The following is a 17,711-nucleotide window of genomic DNA, read 5'->3' as shown; positions in this document are numbered from 1 at the left end:
CACCTTTATTCCTACTTGTGCAGATCAGATCCTTCAGTGTGCAGCCGCTGTCTGGATACACACAACCACCAGGTTCAAACATGTAAGAGTATATCGGGAAGAAGCGTGTATCCAGCAGGTGGATGCACATTTCATCAGCCACTGGCCTTAAAGCACCGGGCCCCAATTTTAATCCCTGTGTGATCAAGAACACTGGGTGAGCTGCCTTGCAACTACCCCTTTAACAGCCCCTTTAATGGACCACTATGAGATCTAAAAAATGACAAACAACTAGTTAAAAGTAGGGAAAGCTGGAACAAATATACAAATCCGTGCTTACCTGTAGCTTGATTTTAATGCCATCTACATTCAAAACTTTGTTCTGAAAGTCAAAACAGAGAAATAGCAGCATTAGTCTCATTGATCCGTGGTGACCTTTAAATGTACAAGTAACAAAAACAAAACAATGAATTTCAAATATAGAGTCCTTTTCTTCTGCTGACCTCTAGAAAAATGCTCTGGAAAAACCCTGCCATAATCTAAGGGGCTGTCTATGCAATAATAAAGAAGATTTTTTACATTGGTTAATCTACACTACAATGCTTTATCCAAACGGTGTCTCAATAGTAATAAATAATACAACTCTATATTATCATTATTATTTGATGTAACATGGAGAAGAATTTGTAATTTTTGTGTGTTACAGGTGAGGACATGCAAGTTCGCATGCTCTCGCCTGTAACTCGCAAAATTAAAAGTCTCACTTTTTTTTACTTTACAGAGAGGGTGGTAGATATGTGGAATGATCTTCCAGCAGAAGTAGTAGAGGCTAATACAGTGAGGTGATTCAAACGTGCATGGAATAGGCATATGGCTCCTTGGTGACCTTGGAGTCCTCTTTTTCTGCTGACCTCTAGGAAAATGCTCTAGAAAAACCCTGCCATAATCTAATGGGAGAAAACGCATAGCGTGTGAAGGGACTGTCTATGCAGTAAAAGATTTTTGCATTGCTTAATCTTCACTATAATGCTTTATCCAAACAGTGTCCCTATAATTATGATGCAGCTACGAAGACTAATTTGAATTGTTTTTGTGCGTATGTGTCTGGGTATTTTTTTTTCTAGACGTCCACAGGTCAAAGAGGACTCCCAATTTGCAATTCATCTCTCTAGGGATGTAACTCGTTAGACTCTTATTTGGATAGAGAGCTAATTAGGTGGTTTGTGTTTTTCCTTATGTCATGTCAGGACGTTTCAGAGCATTTTCACAGAGGTATGAGAGGTAATAATCTAAATCTAGAAGGTCAGGGGTTTAAATGTTATGCAAAAAAGTTTAACCTTACTGAGAGGGTGGTAGATAATTGGAACCGCCTCTCATCAGAAGTGGTAGAGGCTAATACAAAGAGGGAATTTAAACATGCATGGGATGGGCTTAATGCTCCAACAACTGATTAAGGTTTGAGTTTATCTGATGGCAAATTCATAAACTTATTTTCTCTTTCTCCAATTTTAAGATCAACCTCGAATGCATGAATGCATGAGCTTTCCTATATTATCCATCACATTTATCTGTTCACTACGCCAAAATTCTCATATTATTGAAGAAATTGAGACTCGTTATATCTCACCTGAGCCAAAAATGTTTTGTTTTTTTAAGCACGACGTACGGTGTTTACACTACAAGCCTGTTAGATCATTATGCTAATTTCCAAGTAAGACTCTCTTTTCTCTAAGTGGTATTACTAATTTCCTAATTAGACTTAATGTGCCCCTTGCTAGATGTGACCTTAGCTCGCTGGTGTATCATTCCGAGGCACACAAGAAGAAGGAACACTGTGAAAGCCAGGGGAGTAAACAGAAACCACAGGGCCCTGGTTCGAAAATTGCCCTGGAGCCCTCATCGTCACAGGCAACATGTTCCACACTGCTAGCTTTTTCTGCAAACAGATGTGAGATCCACATTTGCCCCAAAACAGTTAATCAGTGCCATCTTAGCCCCCAAGCAGCTCGTCTGTGCCATAGCAGCCCCAAACAGCGTGTCTGTGCCATCTTTGCTCTAAACATCTTGTCTGTGCTACCTCTGTCCCCAAACAGCTTGTTAGTGCCCCAAAAAAAGACTGCCTGTACTATCTTTGCCATTCTTTGATTAAATACTATATTTTTGATGAGAGGTCTTTGAATGAGGCAGGGTTCATCGCAATCGGTGGAACAGAGTTTTGCAGGAATGCTTAATTGGTCTTTAAGAGAATGGAGACAAGACAGGGGACCTTGTGTCTGTTAAGGGTAAAAACACTGTATTTTAAAGGTTTTTAGCTGTGTAATTAGCTGATGGGGGTCGGGAAGACATAGAAAATGGGAATTGTTAGGAGGGAATCAATGAAAGCCGATCAATCTGCTAAATAATCAATTTTGATGAATTAATCTCTTTGGACTTTTATGCAAAGTGACCGGTCCAAGCGTGCAACCATAATATGCAGAGATCCTTCTGGAACTTGGTTGAGGAGGTTCCTTGTAGATGTTTCCATCAAGTTAACATTTAAAAATGGCCACCTTGTGCAACATCTGATTAGATGAGCCAGCTTTCATGCAGATATAGCTACAACTATGTGACCCTTGAAGCCAAATGGCTTCCTGTCCTACAGGGGAAAATGGCGCAACTTCTGGCCAATATGTAAAAGAAAATTAAAGATTTGAGAACATCTTTTTTTTCCCCACTCACTTCATTGTACAATTACAGAGATATAAGAGCGTTAACTCACAATGGCAGACCAGATCCAAATCACTACGGATGTCTCGTTCCCACAAGGTATCCTACAGATGCCCCTTTCTGTGGTAAGGCCTGCAGGAATGAGGACACCTGCGAAAGTGTGGAGAGGCCTCCGATAGCCATGTGGCGTGAATGGCTGTGGAAATTCTGGGTGGAAACACAATTTTTTCCACTGAAGTTTCCATGGGGTAGAATTACTACTTTCCACTGGTTTTTAGAACATGGGCAACAGTTTTCACCCACCTCTACCCTTTGACTTGGTGGCCACAGCTGGGTGAACTCCAGCCAGCTGACCAAAAGTGAGGAATGAAACAGGAATGCCAAAGAAGTGAGTGGTCGTGATTAGACCCACTGCATGAAGGTAAGTGTGAGTGTTAGGATGACGCCCCCCACCTGGACCCCAATGTCCTACTACTGCTGTCCATTACCATGACTTCATCGGCCATTGCTGCCCTTGAGACTGTCTGTTTACAGCGCGGAGTAAAATGCAAAATAGACGTTTAATGCACTAATTAAGTTGTCTGCTTGAGAAAAACAAAATGTAGGCGACGGGCACCCCGCGGGATCACATTTTGCCCTTTGAAGAGTTTTCGGCAGTCCGGCGTTTGTGAAATGATAGCCCCAACACTGTTTTGAACGCATTGTGATGTCGAAGGTTTGGAAAGACACGTCTGGGATCGGAGCCAGAATGAGCACCTCGTGAGCCAGCAGCACTTAGCAAATTGTTTGCCGTGAGCTCTTGGATTCGTTACAGATGCCCCCTGACGGCTATTTTTTGGGGGGGGTTTTTTACGCTCACTCCGTGAAGCGAGGTCTCTGCTATGAGTGAGATTTAGTTTCAGACAAAAACTCTCAGCCGGCCAAGCACGGCAGGGATTACGGCTAGCAGTGAGTAACTCCGCACCTATTGCAGGTAGAAGTGCATAATGTGTGATTTCAGGGCCTCATAACGAGCTGATGCTTAAACAAAATAAGATGGAAATGCACAGCCAGTTTCAGCCAGGTAGCAATATGTAATTCTATTCTGAATCTCTGGGGTAGTGAATACATGGGACTGCCTTCCATGGAAGCCCTACCTGTACATGGGAAATGTTGGAGACCACCTGATTATACTTGTATATAAGAGAGGGATTATACTTGTATATAATGACCGCAGCCCAGCGGGGACTCAATGCACAGACCCCCTAATCCCACTTTAATAAGCAGAGAGCGGCTATGAGTGTTAAGGTCACCGTGACCTCGGCTGGTGATGGATGGGAGATTTAAAACCCCATGTTGGCTGGAGCGGCACGGCTCTCGCTCTGTATTCTCCGGGCGAGGAAACCTTAAATCTTCTGGTTTTTACAGAAAAAAAAAAATAATAATAATAATAACTTCTTTCTAAAGCTGGATCGAGATGTCTGAACTCAATCATGAAATCATCAGTAACGCATTCTGTATTTTGGCGCTGCTTCTTTTTTGGACCACGAACGCGTTGATCCCTCACCCTGTAAGTGGCTTTCGAGATCACTTTGTTAACCATGTCAGTGCCAGCAAGGTAGAACGCACAGGTTGCTGCGGATATATATTTGCCGGGAAATCAGACGCATTCGGCCCCCGTCTGGTCTGCCAGTCTCTCCTGCTGTAAAGACTCAAACCTTAATCAGTCGTTGGCCTCGTCTTAGATTCAGGAGCCGTCTGCCTATCCCATGCATGTTTAATCCCCTCACTGTATTACCCTCTACCACCTCTGCTGGGGGGCTGTTCCACTTATCTACCACTCTTTCAGATTAGCATCGGACCCTCTAATTTAAGATTATGTCCTCTTGTTCTAATACAGTTCCATCTCTGACGACCATCTCAATGGAAAATACCAAAGTTCAGAATTTACACAGAAATTTTAAAATGCCCCCCACAACTTTTCAGAAGCGGATTCTCCGTCCCTCTCCTTTAATAGCACTTCTGCAGAGGAAAAAACGGAAATTACAGTTTAAATTTGGATTTCCTGCCACGCAATAATTTCGGAGCCTGGATCGCTGCGGAAAATGTGGGATGAAATTTGGATGAAAAGTTTAATTAAAAAGGCTGCATTTCGCGGGGGGGGGGGCGGAGAAAAAGGTGTTTCATTAGCAGGGTCTGCGTATTTTATCATACGTGCAAAATCTGATAGCGCTCACATCACTGCTTCAAGACACGTGATGGCTATGCAAAAGAGTAGAAGGTGCATGTTACCGCTGCTTGGCAGAGGTGTTGCAGAATTCAAAACTGCTTGCAATAGAGCCCCGTCTTTTGGGGCAAATTCTGCCTTAGAAGACTGTAATACCTCCACATTGGTATGATGTCATGACCTTTTCTACATGGATGGCATATTACTTAATTATCTCACCATTCCCGCTTTGCATGGGAAGGCTGACCTCATATCACGTACTCCCATGATGAACAAAACACGAGTGCCGTTCTAAGGACTGTCTTGATAAAATTGAGAATGTTGGTAGCTCTATGATAATGGTATAGTGGACAGGAGACCTTTCTGGAGACACTTGACATGAATGAAGAGTGAGTGATCAGACCTCTTGAGTAAAAGATGAAGAATATTTGGAAAACAGGCCATCCCTGGACAAAGGACCTCAGTTGGTGACCTCTGCACATTAGTAGTAATTACCTCTTAATGGAAAAGACATTTTCTATTCACAGTCAAGGATCTTAAGTTGTGTTGAGTGACACCGATCACGATAAAGGGAAAGATTTTAGGGAATAAGAACCAAAATAAGGTCTGAGATTTGTAGAATGGTTATTTGCCGTCACATTCTATGTTTCTATGTCAGAATGTTAAAGTCTTCTGGAGTGAAATGTAAGATCTAGCGAGGACCTGTCAGGGATGGACTTGTTCCTCTGGCCTTAAGGCCGTGGAGCCCAAGGTATATTTGGGGCCCTTAGGTTAGACCCTGGGACATTTGGCATGCAGGTGTGCTTTTGTGAGGGATGAACAAAATCACGTTCGCTGTCTGGGCTGGTAAGAACATCAAGTATCTCTTTGGGGGGTCTATGACCACCTGCTCTCCTTCAGTGGATCCCCCATAGGTGTGTGAGGAGTCCTAGAAGATCAAGCCCTCCCTTAGGCTTCAGCTGGGGAAGGAGCTGCATATCCCCAAAACTTGGGGGTTGGCTGGTTGTCTATGCTTTTTGGTGTCCACATCTTCTCCAAGACTTCAGCGGGTCCCCCTTCACAAGAGCTCCTAGAAGATCTGGCCCTCTTTTGGCCTAGGAGGGAAGGAAGGGGCTGAATATTCCCATTTGGGAAGTGTGGCCCTAGAAGAGGAAGAACTGGGATCTAGGCTCCACTGTGGCCCTACCGCCTGTCACCATCCTCATATGACTGGTGGAATCACAAGATACCTCGAGCATATAAAAAAAAAAAAAAGGATATTGGGAAAAATGAATTTGGAGAAAATCGGAGCATAAAGAGTACTTTGATCCATATCCTGACACGTACCCTCGTTTGTCTTCTGTTCGAAGTATCATAAACCACGCCGTAGCCAGCCAGTGACCTTTCCAATGATTCCAGCATCCGGAGACAGCCGCTTGTAAACGTCGGCACCTGTCAGTGTTACAACGGTTCATGCAGCATTCCGGGTCTTTTTATTTTTAAAGTACAGACCAAAGAGTGGAAAATGACATTTTCGGCGGACTGTTTTCCTATCTAAAAATAAAAATTCTTACTCACGAAGTCACTCTGGAAGAAGAAATGTATTTGTTTTCGGAGCAAAAATGTTGTTGTGCATTTATGATCGCCTTCCTATATTGTTACAGGGAACATATTGGAGGAGATAACATCATAGTAACCTCTCAGCCAATAGGAAATTGCATGTTATTATCTATATCTACAACCATGCAAAAAGAGAATTGGAAATTCACACAAAAAACGATCCACAGATCTAATTTTCCCAAGTGTCCCTGTTCAGTTTGTTCAGTCCCTCTGTGAGACTCAAATCCTTTTGTGGGAGCTCGGAATGTTTGCTGGGTGTGAGGGTATCTCAGGGTACTACAGCCCTAAAAGCCCTGATCATGTGTATAAACGTTATAATAAATACATTTATTAAAAATAATATTGAGATATTGAGTAAAAAACACCAGAAACTAATTGTTATTGTCATAAAATCTCCTGTATCCTATGTAGAACATTTCTACTTTTTTCTACTATTCTGCACCGCTTCTAGTTCCCAAAATCAAGCTGACCGAAGCAAATTTCAACCGGTCTCTGCATTTGGAAGCTGAATTTATCATACCGTCCATTGATAGCTTGGAACGCCAAACAAACAGCAGATAACAGGCCCTCTGCGGCAGGTTATCCATTATGCTAGAAATTCAATACTCGAAAAAATAAATTCTGCATAGGCAGCGACACGGGAATGAAGCCCGCAGCCTTGCCGCTGCCGTTAAAAGAAGATGAGTTGCCATGAAACAAAAGGAAGTCTTCTTCTCGCTTTTAAGGTGTCTGAAGGTGTAAGCCAATGAAATAGTAAAAAAAAAAAAACTATTCAGCAAAATAAGGGTTAATAAGAGAATGACAAATCAATAGTCTTCTGTATTCTAGGAAGAATAGTTTATTTTTAATTTCACTTTGCCTAAAATGTTAATGAATCCTTTATTAAAAAGACATTGGGGGGCTGCAAGTATCAGATCCTTGGCATAACTGCCAATACTCCCGATTTGGTCAGGGCAGTCTCAACAGCAAGTCTTATGTCCCATTTTGTGCTCAATATCCTAATCATGGGATCAATATCCTAATTATAGGACCAATTATATGAGAGCTCTTGCAGGCACACTTGCATGAAATGGGTAAGCCATCGTTTTATGGTGTGAGGTCATGATGATGGCATCACAACCCCACTCATATAATGTGGCTGGAGCCGTGTCATTCAAAAAATTGGTTAAAAAACACTACCCCCATGTAAATACAGCTCCGAAATCCTATTTTCGGCTCAGGACCTTGAAATATAAAGTCTGCGCCGTTGGGTTAAAATCTTCCTGGGCATTGTCATCGTGTGCCGCACATAGAAAAATGTTCGACATGCACATTAGCCGAGCGCGGAGACTCGTGTGCTTGATTGCTTTTTAAATACTCGTGCTGGCCGTCCCTGACCTCTTCATAAAAGAAGGTTTTTGAAGACAAAAGATTGCATGTGTTCGGAACGATGCTATAGAAATGCACGAGAACGGGAACGAGAGGGGGGGGGGTAAAAAGCCAACGCAGGGCCCAAGGCTTTCCTGGTAACGCCATCGACATCATTAGAACTAAAACCTATGCTGATGTATTCAGTCGGGCTCAAGGTCTTGTTCCAACGACCGATCGGGATGCTTCGCGGCGCTCAACAGCAGACTAATGCAGCCTCTTGGGTTTTATTGATTGCGCAATACCTGCGGCTCGAAGAGAAAGCAAGAGTGGCAACCTATGTGAATGTGATTTTGAGCAGACTCAGATGCTGCATGACTTCTTTAAAGAATGTCTAGGGATCATGCATAATTTATAGCTAAGATTGAATGCCAAGGTCAGATGGGTGCAACAATGTCTCGAGGAATAAGATATTATTAGACATCTGCACAGCTTGGAGGAGAGAAGAGAGAGGGGAGAGAAACATTTAAATACATAATTATTTGAAAGGAGGAGGAATGTTAGAAAAAGTGGTCAGAATCTAATGGTGGTAGATAAATAGGACAGACCCCCAGTAGAAGTGGTAGAGGGTAATACAGTGAGGGGATTAAAACATGCATGGGATAGACATACGGCTCCTGAATCTAAGACGAGACCAACGACTGATTAAGGTTTGAGTCTTTACAGCAGGGAAAATAGGCAGAATAGACGGGGGCCGAATGGGAGCCGATCTGCCGGCAGATTGTTTGTTTCTATGCTTCTATATTTAAACAAATGAAAGGGATATTATCTAATGAAATTAAAAAGGGGGACAGTCTAACTGGGCTGGTTACAATGGAGATCTGATCTCCCCAACGTGCCGCTGCGCATCAGATCTCCCTTTTATCCAGCCCAGTCATGTGTTTTCCTTAAAAAACGTTTATCGTTTTATACCCTCGAGTAGGAGACGTTTCCAGAAAATGATCATAGATCAAAGATAAAAAAGATGGATCGTATAGCGTATTGTAGCAGAAGGCAGGCCATTTATATTGAGACCCACGTACAAAATAATAAACACATAGTATTCAAGCATTTTACACTGTCTTCCTAAAACCCGAAGAACGGATATTATCTGTGAGATCCGCATAAAACTCCCAGTAAAATGGATGGTTTCAGGGATATAAGTAGATTTAGCAGCTTTCCACTGGCGAGCGGTGATGAGATGCATCCCACCTACGGAGTTATGCTCTGCAAACAAAGACAATTAACTTAACTGGGGTCAAAAACACAATTCGGACTGTATTCTGAAAATGATTTCCACCATCCACGGCACCACGCGAGGGTACTCGGGCTTAACCTAACAGCAGCAGGCGTGTGTTCCACCGCTGCAAGTTTATAATGGGTTACTGTCCTCAACCAAATGATGGTTGGCTGTCTTCTGAGCCTAGAACTATCAATTAAAGTAGGACTTTAATAAAACGATATGACCGCTTTTTTTTCTGCGACCTTCCGGCTAAATTTGGACTTTAATGACTCTGTTCTGAGTCAACAGCTTAAAGGCCAGTGGCCCACCCAGTAAACCCAGTGCTACTTAAACCTATCAAGTCAAGACAATATTTTCAAGATAATTCCCAACGATGGGGCCAGTAGAATGAGGGAGTGGGGGCCTCTAATCAGCAGGCAAAGAGCTATCCGAGCCTCCAGTCCAGTTTTGTTTATGGTTCTGGGTGGCATGTTTGACAATACATGGGATGGTCTTGGGGTTTGGGGCAATACAAAAGCCTACTGGATAGGCTACTCTCATGGAGTCGAGTTAACAATGTCCAAGCCCTTGGGCGACAAGGTGAGTCAACTGGTTGTCAGACTTGTTCCTCCACTTCACTCAACTCAAATGAGTTGACCTTATTAACGCAACTCAACTCAACTGCCAGCTCTCTTCAGCTTGACCTTTCGATAATAACCCCTTGTGTCCTCATCTTTGTGTTTTAGCCTAGAACCATACGTCGGAAACTATTTTGAGATTCAGAAAAGTATCTCCGGACATACCTGCATTGGCGTGTTATCTTTTTCTTTTATATGATATGCTTATTCACATTATTTCTATTTTTTTTAGACATAACATGGACTTCCACCCCTTTTCCGAGAAGAGGATTTAGGAAATACAGTGAATTCCGCTTTCTGGGGCAAAAGTTCCAAATGTGAAGCTATCGGCATTGAGCATTCTATTGGTTTCCATGGTGACTGCTCCACATTTAGAACCTTGCCCTCGGAAATCGCTCTTTACACAAACGGCCCATTAAGTTTACAGGAATCTCAGCCGCGGCTCTCGCAGGTGTCCGTATCTGCATGTTATATGTAATATGCCTTCACGGCTGGTTAATCTGAAACGGAGTGCTGGCGTTTCGTTGCAACGTGTCAGAAATGCTAATTCCCCATAAATGCGGCGAGAACGTACCTATGGTGCAATTAGGCAGAAAGCCATCCCCTGCCTCTGGCACCCCTGGCACGTGCCCCCTCTGCTATCAAAGTCATTTAATTGCAGAGATGGAGGGGGGGGGGAGTAACAGCGGCTGCCTACTAAATGCAGCGTTCACTTCTACCTTGGTATTGACACGGAAGAGGCTTCCCGCATACACTATAAAATAACCAATTTAACATGACTTCCTATAAAACAAGAACGCCGCTTTTTTGGGTGGCCAGCGGGGACAAAAGGAGGACTAAACGGTAGGGCAGGGCACGCTCATAAATTAATGAAATAGCAGAAATAAATAATTACTCATACTACAGATTTCACATAAAAAATGCATTTGGCATGTGAAAAAATTTATATATTTTTTCTTTTACACTGGAATTTTTTCTGATAGAAATTATACAAAAAGAAACCACAAAAACGTATGAATGTGGAAAAACCTTATCGTACTACGTAGGGCTGTATTTTATATAATAAAAATATTTATGGTAATTTCGAGAGAAATACTGCATTTTCTGGGTACAGGTAGGTGAATTCCCATCATTCTTGGTCTTTATTTTCTATGTGTTATTATACGACAGAGTACAAAGCATGGTGGGAATTGTAGTCCACGGCAGCTGGAGCGAGAAAGGTCACTTGAACGGGTTTTCTTCTTCTCTACAAAGGGGTTAATACGGCTTTGTTATAGAGGCCGAGCGGTACGAACGGTGTTATAGTTTCTGGCGGCCTCCCGGCGCTGGTTCTTTGTTCTGCGTTGTAGACGTTGAGTGAGAGGGAAGGACGGAGACGTTTAAAAGTCTTTGTTCCGAGTGACAGGAAGAACATTCTGAGAACAAACCAGACCGTGTGTCTGTAATGAACTCCACAATCATCTACAGAAGCTGGTGTGATATCTAGCTGGTTACGATGACATATTTCTGACGCATTTCCAGGGCAGCGAGCCTCCAAACTAGACGGCCCGCCGAACAGAATTAATGCGGGCGCCAGGTGGATCTGAGAGGCCAGGCGTTCGGATAAAACCTCTTCTCTGCTTCTACTTCTTGTACCCCAGTGAGAGCTGGAGGTCTTTTACCGACAAAAAGCTCCACAGAGACGTCATGGCTCAGAAGAGCAATTCAACAAAATCACCCTATGGTCCTCTTCAAGAAGACAACAAATATACATTGCTAGGCCCTTAAATCCAGTAGCTTTACTGACTTTATTTTAAAAAGTGGAACTCCCACCCTTTATATGTTTTCAAAAATATTGGGCTGTTTTTTAACCCGGTTGTAGTGTTTTGCCCCAAAATATAATGTTTTCAGGCAGCTGCATATTAACCATTTGTATGAGTTCTCCCTCTGTTATCAGATCCCCAATCTACTAAACACCCCGACTCCTTATCTGTCTGGGAAACAATAGAATGGCTTAGTCTTAGGAATGGACTTTATTAGCATTGCCATAAAGCATCAGCTCAGTGTGGTTTTATGAGCCTGGAAAGTCACTGAAAATATCACATGACTGACAGCGATGGCAGCTCCAGGTCCGCAGAGTTTATTGAAACAAAATCAGATAAAACCAAGTTTTTTGCCACCGACTGACATTACTGTATACAGCACTGGGGGGTATATTACTGTATACAGCACTGGGGGGTATATTACTGTATACAGCACTGGGGGGTTATATTACTGTATACAGCGCTGGGGGGTTATATTACTGTATACAGCGCTGGGGGTTATATTACTGTATACAGTGCTGGGGGTTATATTACTGTATACAGCACTGGGGGGTTATATTACTGTATACAGCGCTGGGGGTATATTACTGTATACAGCGCTGGGGGGTTATATTACTGTATACAGCGCTGGGGGTTATATTACTGTATACAGCCCTGGGAGTTATATTTCTGTATACAGCGCTGGGGGGTTATATTACTGTATACAGCACTGGGGGGTTATATTACTGTATACAGCACTGGGAGGTTATTACTGTATACAGCGCTGGGGGTTATATTACTGTATACAGCGCTGGGGGTTATATTACTGTATACAGCACTGGGAGGTTATTACTGTATACAGTGCTGGGGGTTATATTACTGTATACAGCGCTGGGGGGTTATATTACTGTATACAGCGCTGGGGGTTATATTACTGTATACAGAGATGGGGGTTATATTACTGTATACAGCGCTGGGGGGTTATATTACTGTATACAGCACTGGGGGGTTATTACTGTATATAGCACTGGGGGTTATATTACTGTATACAGCGCTGGGGGGTTATTACTGTATACAGCACTGGGGGGTTATTACTGTATACAGCACTGGGGGGTTAGATTACTGTATACAGCGCTGGGGGTTATATTACTGTATACAGCGCTGGGGGGTTATTACTGTATATAGCACTGGGGGTTATATTACTGTATACAGCGCTGGGGGGTTTTACTGTATACAGTGCTGGGGGTTATTACTATATACAGCACTGGGGGGTTATATTACTGTATACAGTGCTGGGGGTTATATTACTGTATACAGCACTGGGGGGTTATATTACTGTATACAGTGCTGGGTGTTATGCTTAGGGATAAAAGTTTGTATTTAAGAAATTATTTCATTTGTTTTAGGCCAAAATGGTTTATTTTCAGGGATGTGCTTGTTGCCTCTATACAGCCAAAAGGTCCTTGTTTTAACCTTGAATATATGTTCAACTTAATGACATCGGCTCCCATGGGTCAAAGGGAGTGCTATAGAACTAGGCTGGGATACATTAAGTGATTAAAGGCAGAGACAGAGGAAAGAATGTAACACGAAAGCCCCAACGCACCGAGCTTAGATGAAAAAAGGGATTCTAGAAGACAGAAGAAGGTTTATCTCATAAGGGGAATAATGGCTATGAAAGTCCACATGGCCTGTCAATATATGAGAAACAGAATTCTAGGTGAGTGAATAATGCTGTCGCAAACCTCCCAAGTGTCCCTGTTTAGTTTAGCCAATCCCTCTTTGGGCTCCAAACCCCTGTGCCCCTCTTTCCTCCCCTGATGCCACCCTCTCAGTAAAGTGTACAACCCTCTCTTGGCTATTACAGAAATAAACACACATACATATACCAACGCAATTCCAATCTCAGATTCACTGCAAAACCTATGTATTCCACGCATTTCGCCTCCCACCTTTCCCCACTTTTGTTTATTAGACCTGTCTGTATCCCTCTCGAGATGCTCTATACCGTTCCCTCTTAGGTTTGAGAACAAAAGGAACATTGCTATCGCTATTCTTTTTCCGAGTTGGAGTGTTTGACAGACGAGCTGAGAGCTGCTAATTACTCCCAGGGTACAGCCGGGGGGGCGACTCGCATTTATGGCACATTGTGTCGTTCTGCTGTAGGTGTTGAACAATGCAGCCATCAAAAAAAAAAAAAAAATGTAAAAAAATAAATCTTTCTCGGTTCTGACAAAAGTACGGAGCGATAATCCTTTCACTGCTGAATTTATTTGACGCATATTACTAACCCGTTGGTCTCCAAACATTTCTTCTCCATCGTGCTAACTCTACGACGGCTTACAATGCAACGAGAAACTAAAAGTATTGTAGACCAGTCTCTAGATAATCCTTTAATTAAGTCGCATCACATTGGCTGCATTCATTCTGCCAGTTGGGCAAAGTTGTTGCCCACGAACTTAGCAAATGGTGAAGACCAACCACGGTCCATAGACAACTAATCATGTACAGATACCCATTAGCGAAGTGATTGTAATGGGCATCAGCCAATCCAATCTGGCTCATTTTCTTAAATGTCCCCTTTCTAAGCCAAGTATGGTAGACCATGGTCTACTAGCTGACATGCACCAAGTTTCCATTTTCTAAACAAAATTAATGGCTAAACATTATAAGAACAAGAGTCCACCAAACGCAGAGGGATAAATCCCCAGGTAGCCATGGATTCTATTATCTTACCATTGCCTTTTTTAGCACGGTCTAAAACTGGTATATATAGATTTCTCAGCTGGCTTGTCTTGCTGTCAAGGTTGAGAAGTTACAAGCTGGAGTCTTCAGTCCAGGTCATAACTTATCCAGACCCCACAACCACCAAAACTGCTAAGAAATGACTCTTCATGGAGCACACAGGTTTCATTATTTCTAGCGGTTCTTGTAAAATGAATAACGTGCGGCACCGCTGACTTTAAGACTACAATGTACGTTGCAGTAAGTAAACTAGCTGGGTGAACCCGTACTGGTTCCATCTAGGGGTATGTTACTAGAGTATGTTACCAAGCCAAGCTTATCGGGCCAAGACCTTGTGCAGATGGTTTCTAAAATCAAGATGGCGGCATTCCCTGGCCCAGTCTGTTACCTATGGGTTCATTCTCCAAGCACAAGACGGCCATGTACTCAAAGGGTTCACTGCTACTCAGTCATCACTGACAGTTAACGCTACAACCTAGCCAGAACTTCAATCACTATTTAATCAGTGATACTAATAGTCCGTGAGGAGTCCTACTATTCATGCATGTGTACCCTGTTATTAAACAGGCTGGTTCCACTGGGAGAAACCTATTGGCTTCTCAATTTATTGTAATGTCCCTTGTTAACTGCCTCGAATATTTTTTCCTCCCCTCCCCAGTGTACGCCAGCAGGCAACCCCCTTCCTTCCGCATGGTGAATTTAATTATTTGATTATCTAATTGCACAACTAATCAGTTTTCAATTTGTAGACTTCTACTTGCCTTTGCAAAAAAAGGCAATATTCTACAATATACCACAGGGCACAATGCATCTCAAGGCTTTCTGGGCAGGGAAGTGTTAATCTTCTCAGTTGGCGCATATAACCCAATTACCGCTTTTCACAGTGTGGTTACATTTGATTAACATGTAGGCAGATGAAAAATAATCTGTGAATTGGAATGGAATTAGCAGTATGTAATGTCAAGGCGAAACCATAGTTGGGTCCAAGAGGAGAATACAAAATGGCGCGTGGAGCTACTGACGACCTTAGCGCTTTAACACTTTGATCGCGAGAAGGTATTGATTTCTAATCCATATATTTATAGAGATACGTCAATATATTCTTGCAGTTTTCCCGCAGGTTTATAGGGTCCCACTTGAATGGCCGCTTTAGATGAGGGTTCCAAGATCACGCGCTATAAAACAGAATCTTATATTGTCCCATATTTTGCTTCTCCAACCCATGACAATAAACACAGTGCGGAATGTAGACTGTAGACAACTTCTAGCCGCGCATGTGCCACACACATCACTCCGTGATACTAGTATTGTATGTAAAGCAGTTGATACACAAAAAAACGCTGGCCTGGAACATGTAGAATCCATGGAACTCTGGATTTAAGACCAATCCATAAACCCTTAGCTCAACACGAAGATGGTCTTGCATTTGTGAGGTGTTCAAGTCAATTATATGCTTGGCTTCTACTCCACAGCTACTCAACAGTCTGCGAGTTCAGCTCTATGTTGGTAGCCTATGACTTAAGGTGTGGGTTGAAGTCTATGTTTTAATCAATTATGTTGCATGGAAATCTTGTCGATATCCAGAAGCTCCATAAATACCTCTTCAACAAGTCAACTCTTCTTTGGATGGACTTCTTGATGACTCCGGTGTCCCAAACTTGGATTATTTATCGATCTTGACCCGATCTTGACTTCAAATTGGCCAAACATATCTTGCCCTTTAACCAGTAAATGGTATCATCTTCGAAGATCCCATCTTCTGTTGGGCTGATCCTACTATACCCATGTTCCATATCCTCCCCAAACCAACATATAGGTCCTTCTCTGGATTCCCTAATTGGCCATGATGACCTTGAAGCTCATCGTTTGGCTTAAGGAAGCTGTTGTAAAGTCATACATGTGGGGTTAACATGTTTTGCTTTTTGCTTCCATCTCTATATAAATTAATAACACAGGCCATCTAACCTTAATCCCTTTATTTCCAGATCGATAGACAACCTTGCAAAATGTGCTCTCGCAACATACGGGATCAATGAGGTTCAGCTAACGTTCCTTCAGCGAGAAGATGGACTGTTACGAAAATTAAAAGGAGCCTCCAATAAAAAGACCAAACAAATATCCATTTTTTTTGTTTCTGTGCGGAGATGATTACAAGCTTTCCTAATTATGTACAAACATGAAAAAACGAGAGAGCTGTGTGCGCCGGAAAATCAATTATTTCGCAGCGCAATAAGACGTCGCTAGGGATTATCCCGCAAAGCATCGGACCGGGAACAAAAAGAGGATGTGAATCATTCTCCAAACTGTGGCTGGCAGGGCACATTTCTATTACGGTCTTATTTACAAGTTCTGGGCTCCAAAGATTAGGACCCCCACCTTAAGTGCTCAAGATTTAACCATCTGGATGCCAGAGAGATACACAGCAACATAGAATTTAATATGTTCACTGTATTACCCTCTACCACCTTTGCTGGGAGGTTGTTCCACTTCTAGGTGGGCAAAACTATGATGTGATACTTACCCTCACTCAGGATATTATTGTCGTACGACTCTAGGTCTACAAACTATACAAAGTTCACAGGGAATCCTCCAAAATGTCACAGGCCAGAAGAGTGCAGACGTTTCCCTAACTGGAGAGTCCACATGACATCTCAAACTTGCCAAGTAAAATGAAAGGCTTGGCTGCATCCTGCCCTGACATACACCATGTCTCCATGCTGAACAGCTTCTCAATGACTCGCCTGAAGGACACACTTAACCAACGACCCCGTGGCAGGCCGGTCCTCCATATGGAGTGCTACCCCTGCAGGGAAATGTTTTACAAACCTTCATTCTCCGGGGTCAGCACCGGAGCTAAATCAAGCTAAAAACTAGTACAGAGAGGTCGTAGGTCAGGGCGGGAGATGTGCAGTAAGCGGATCAGAGCTTTGCACACCTGAGATAATGCAGGTTGGTCTACCATTTGTCTCGGGCACCGTATGGCGTATGCACAGTTTTTTCTCCCCTTTTCCACAAGTGGCTTTGCGTTTGGCAGATCAGCGCCTATCCTATTGGGAGATAATAACGCTATCGGGCTGCCATCTGGCTTGTGAAATGATTAACAGCTTCTCCTGCCAGCGCAGGAAGCGCTCACTGTCATCCCAGCCGGGGAGAAAAATACACAAAATTCCCGATAGAATCCTCTCCGCTACGGATCTGCCCACTGATCGGAATTCTGACAGAGACAAGTTACCACCTTCTATATACCGAGGCGCCAAATACCCCTTTCTGCCCCATATAACACAATAAAGAAATCGGTCCTGGGTCTCGTTTCAGATTCAGGAGCCGTATGTCTATGTTTAAACCCCCTCACTGTATTAGCCTCTACCACTTCTGCTGGGAGGCTGCTCCACTTATCTACCACCCTCTCGGTATGGTAAAAGATGACATTGGTTCTAAATTGCAAATAA

General features: G+C 42.9%; 1 protein-coding gene across 1 annotated transcript in view; it reads right to left on the bottom strand.

The window, feature by feature from the left end:
- The window catches only part of LOC149285811 (ras-related protein Rab-26), a 64,413-nt gene that overhangs the window by 16,120 nt on the left and 30,582 nt on the right, over positions 1 to 17,711 (bottom strand). The window contains exon 3 of the mRNA XM_089494986.1: positions 320 to 361. Within this exon, the coding sequence (XP_089351112.1) occupies positions 320 to 361 (42 nt within the window). The remainder of the gene's footprint in view (positions 1 to 319; positions 362 to 17,711) is intronic.

This window comes from Sceloporus occidentalis, unplaced genomic scaffold (assembly GCF_023333645.1).
Source record: "Sceloporus occidentalis isolate IW3139 unplaced genomic scaffold, rSceOcc1.0.p SCAF_76, whole genome shotgun sequence".
Classification (NCBI taxonomy): Eukaryota; Metazoa; Chordata; class Lepidosauria; order Squamata; family Phrynosomatidae; genus Sceloporus; species Sceloporus occidentalis.
Note: the sequence above shows the minus strand (reverse complement) of the source record. Positions and strands in the feature narration are given on the sequence as shown.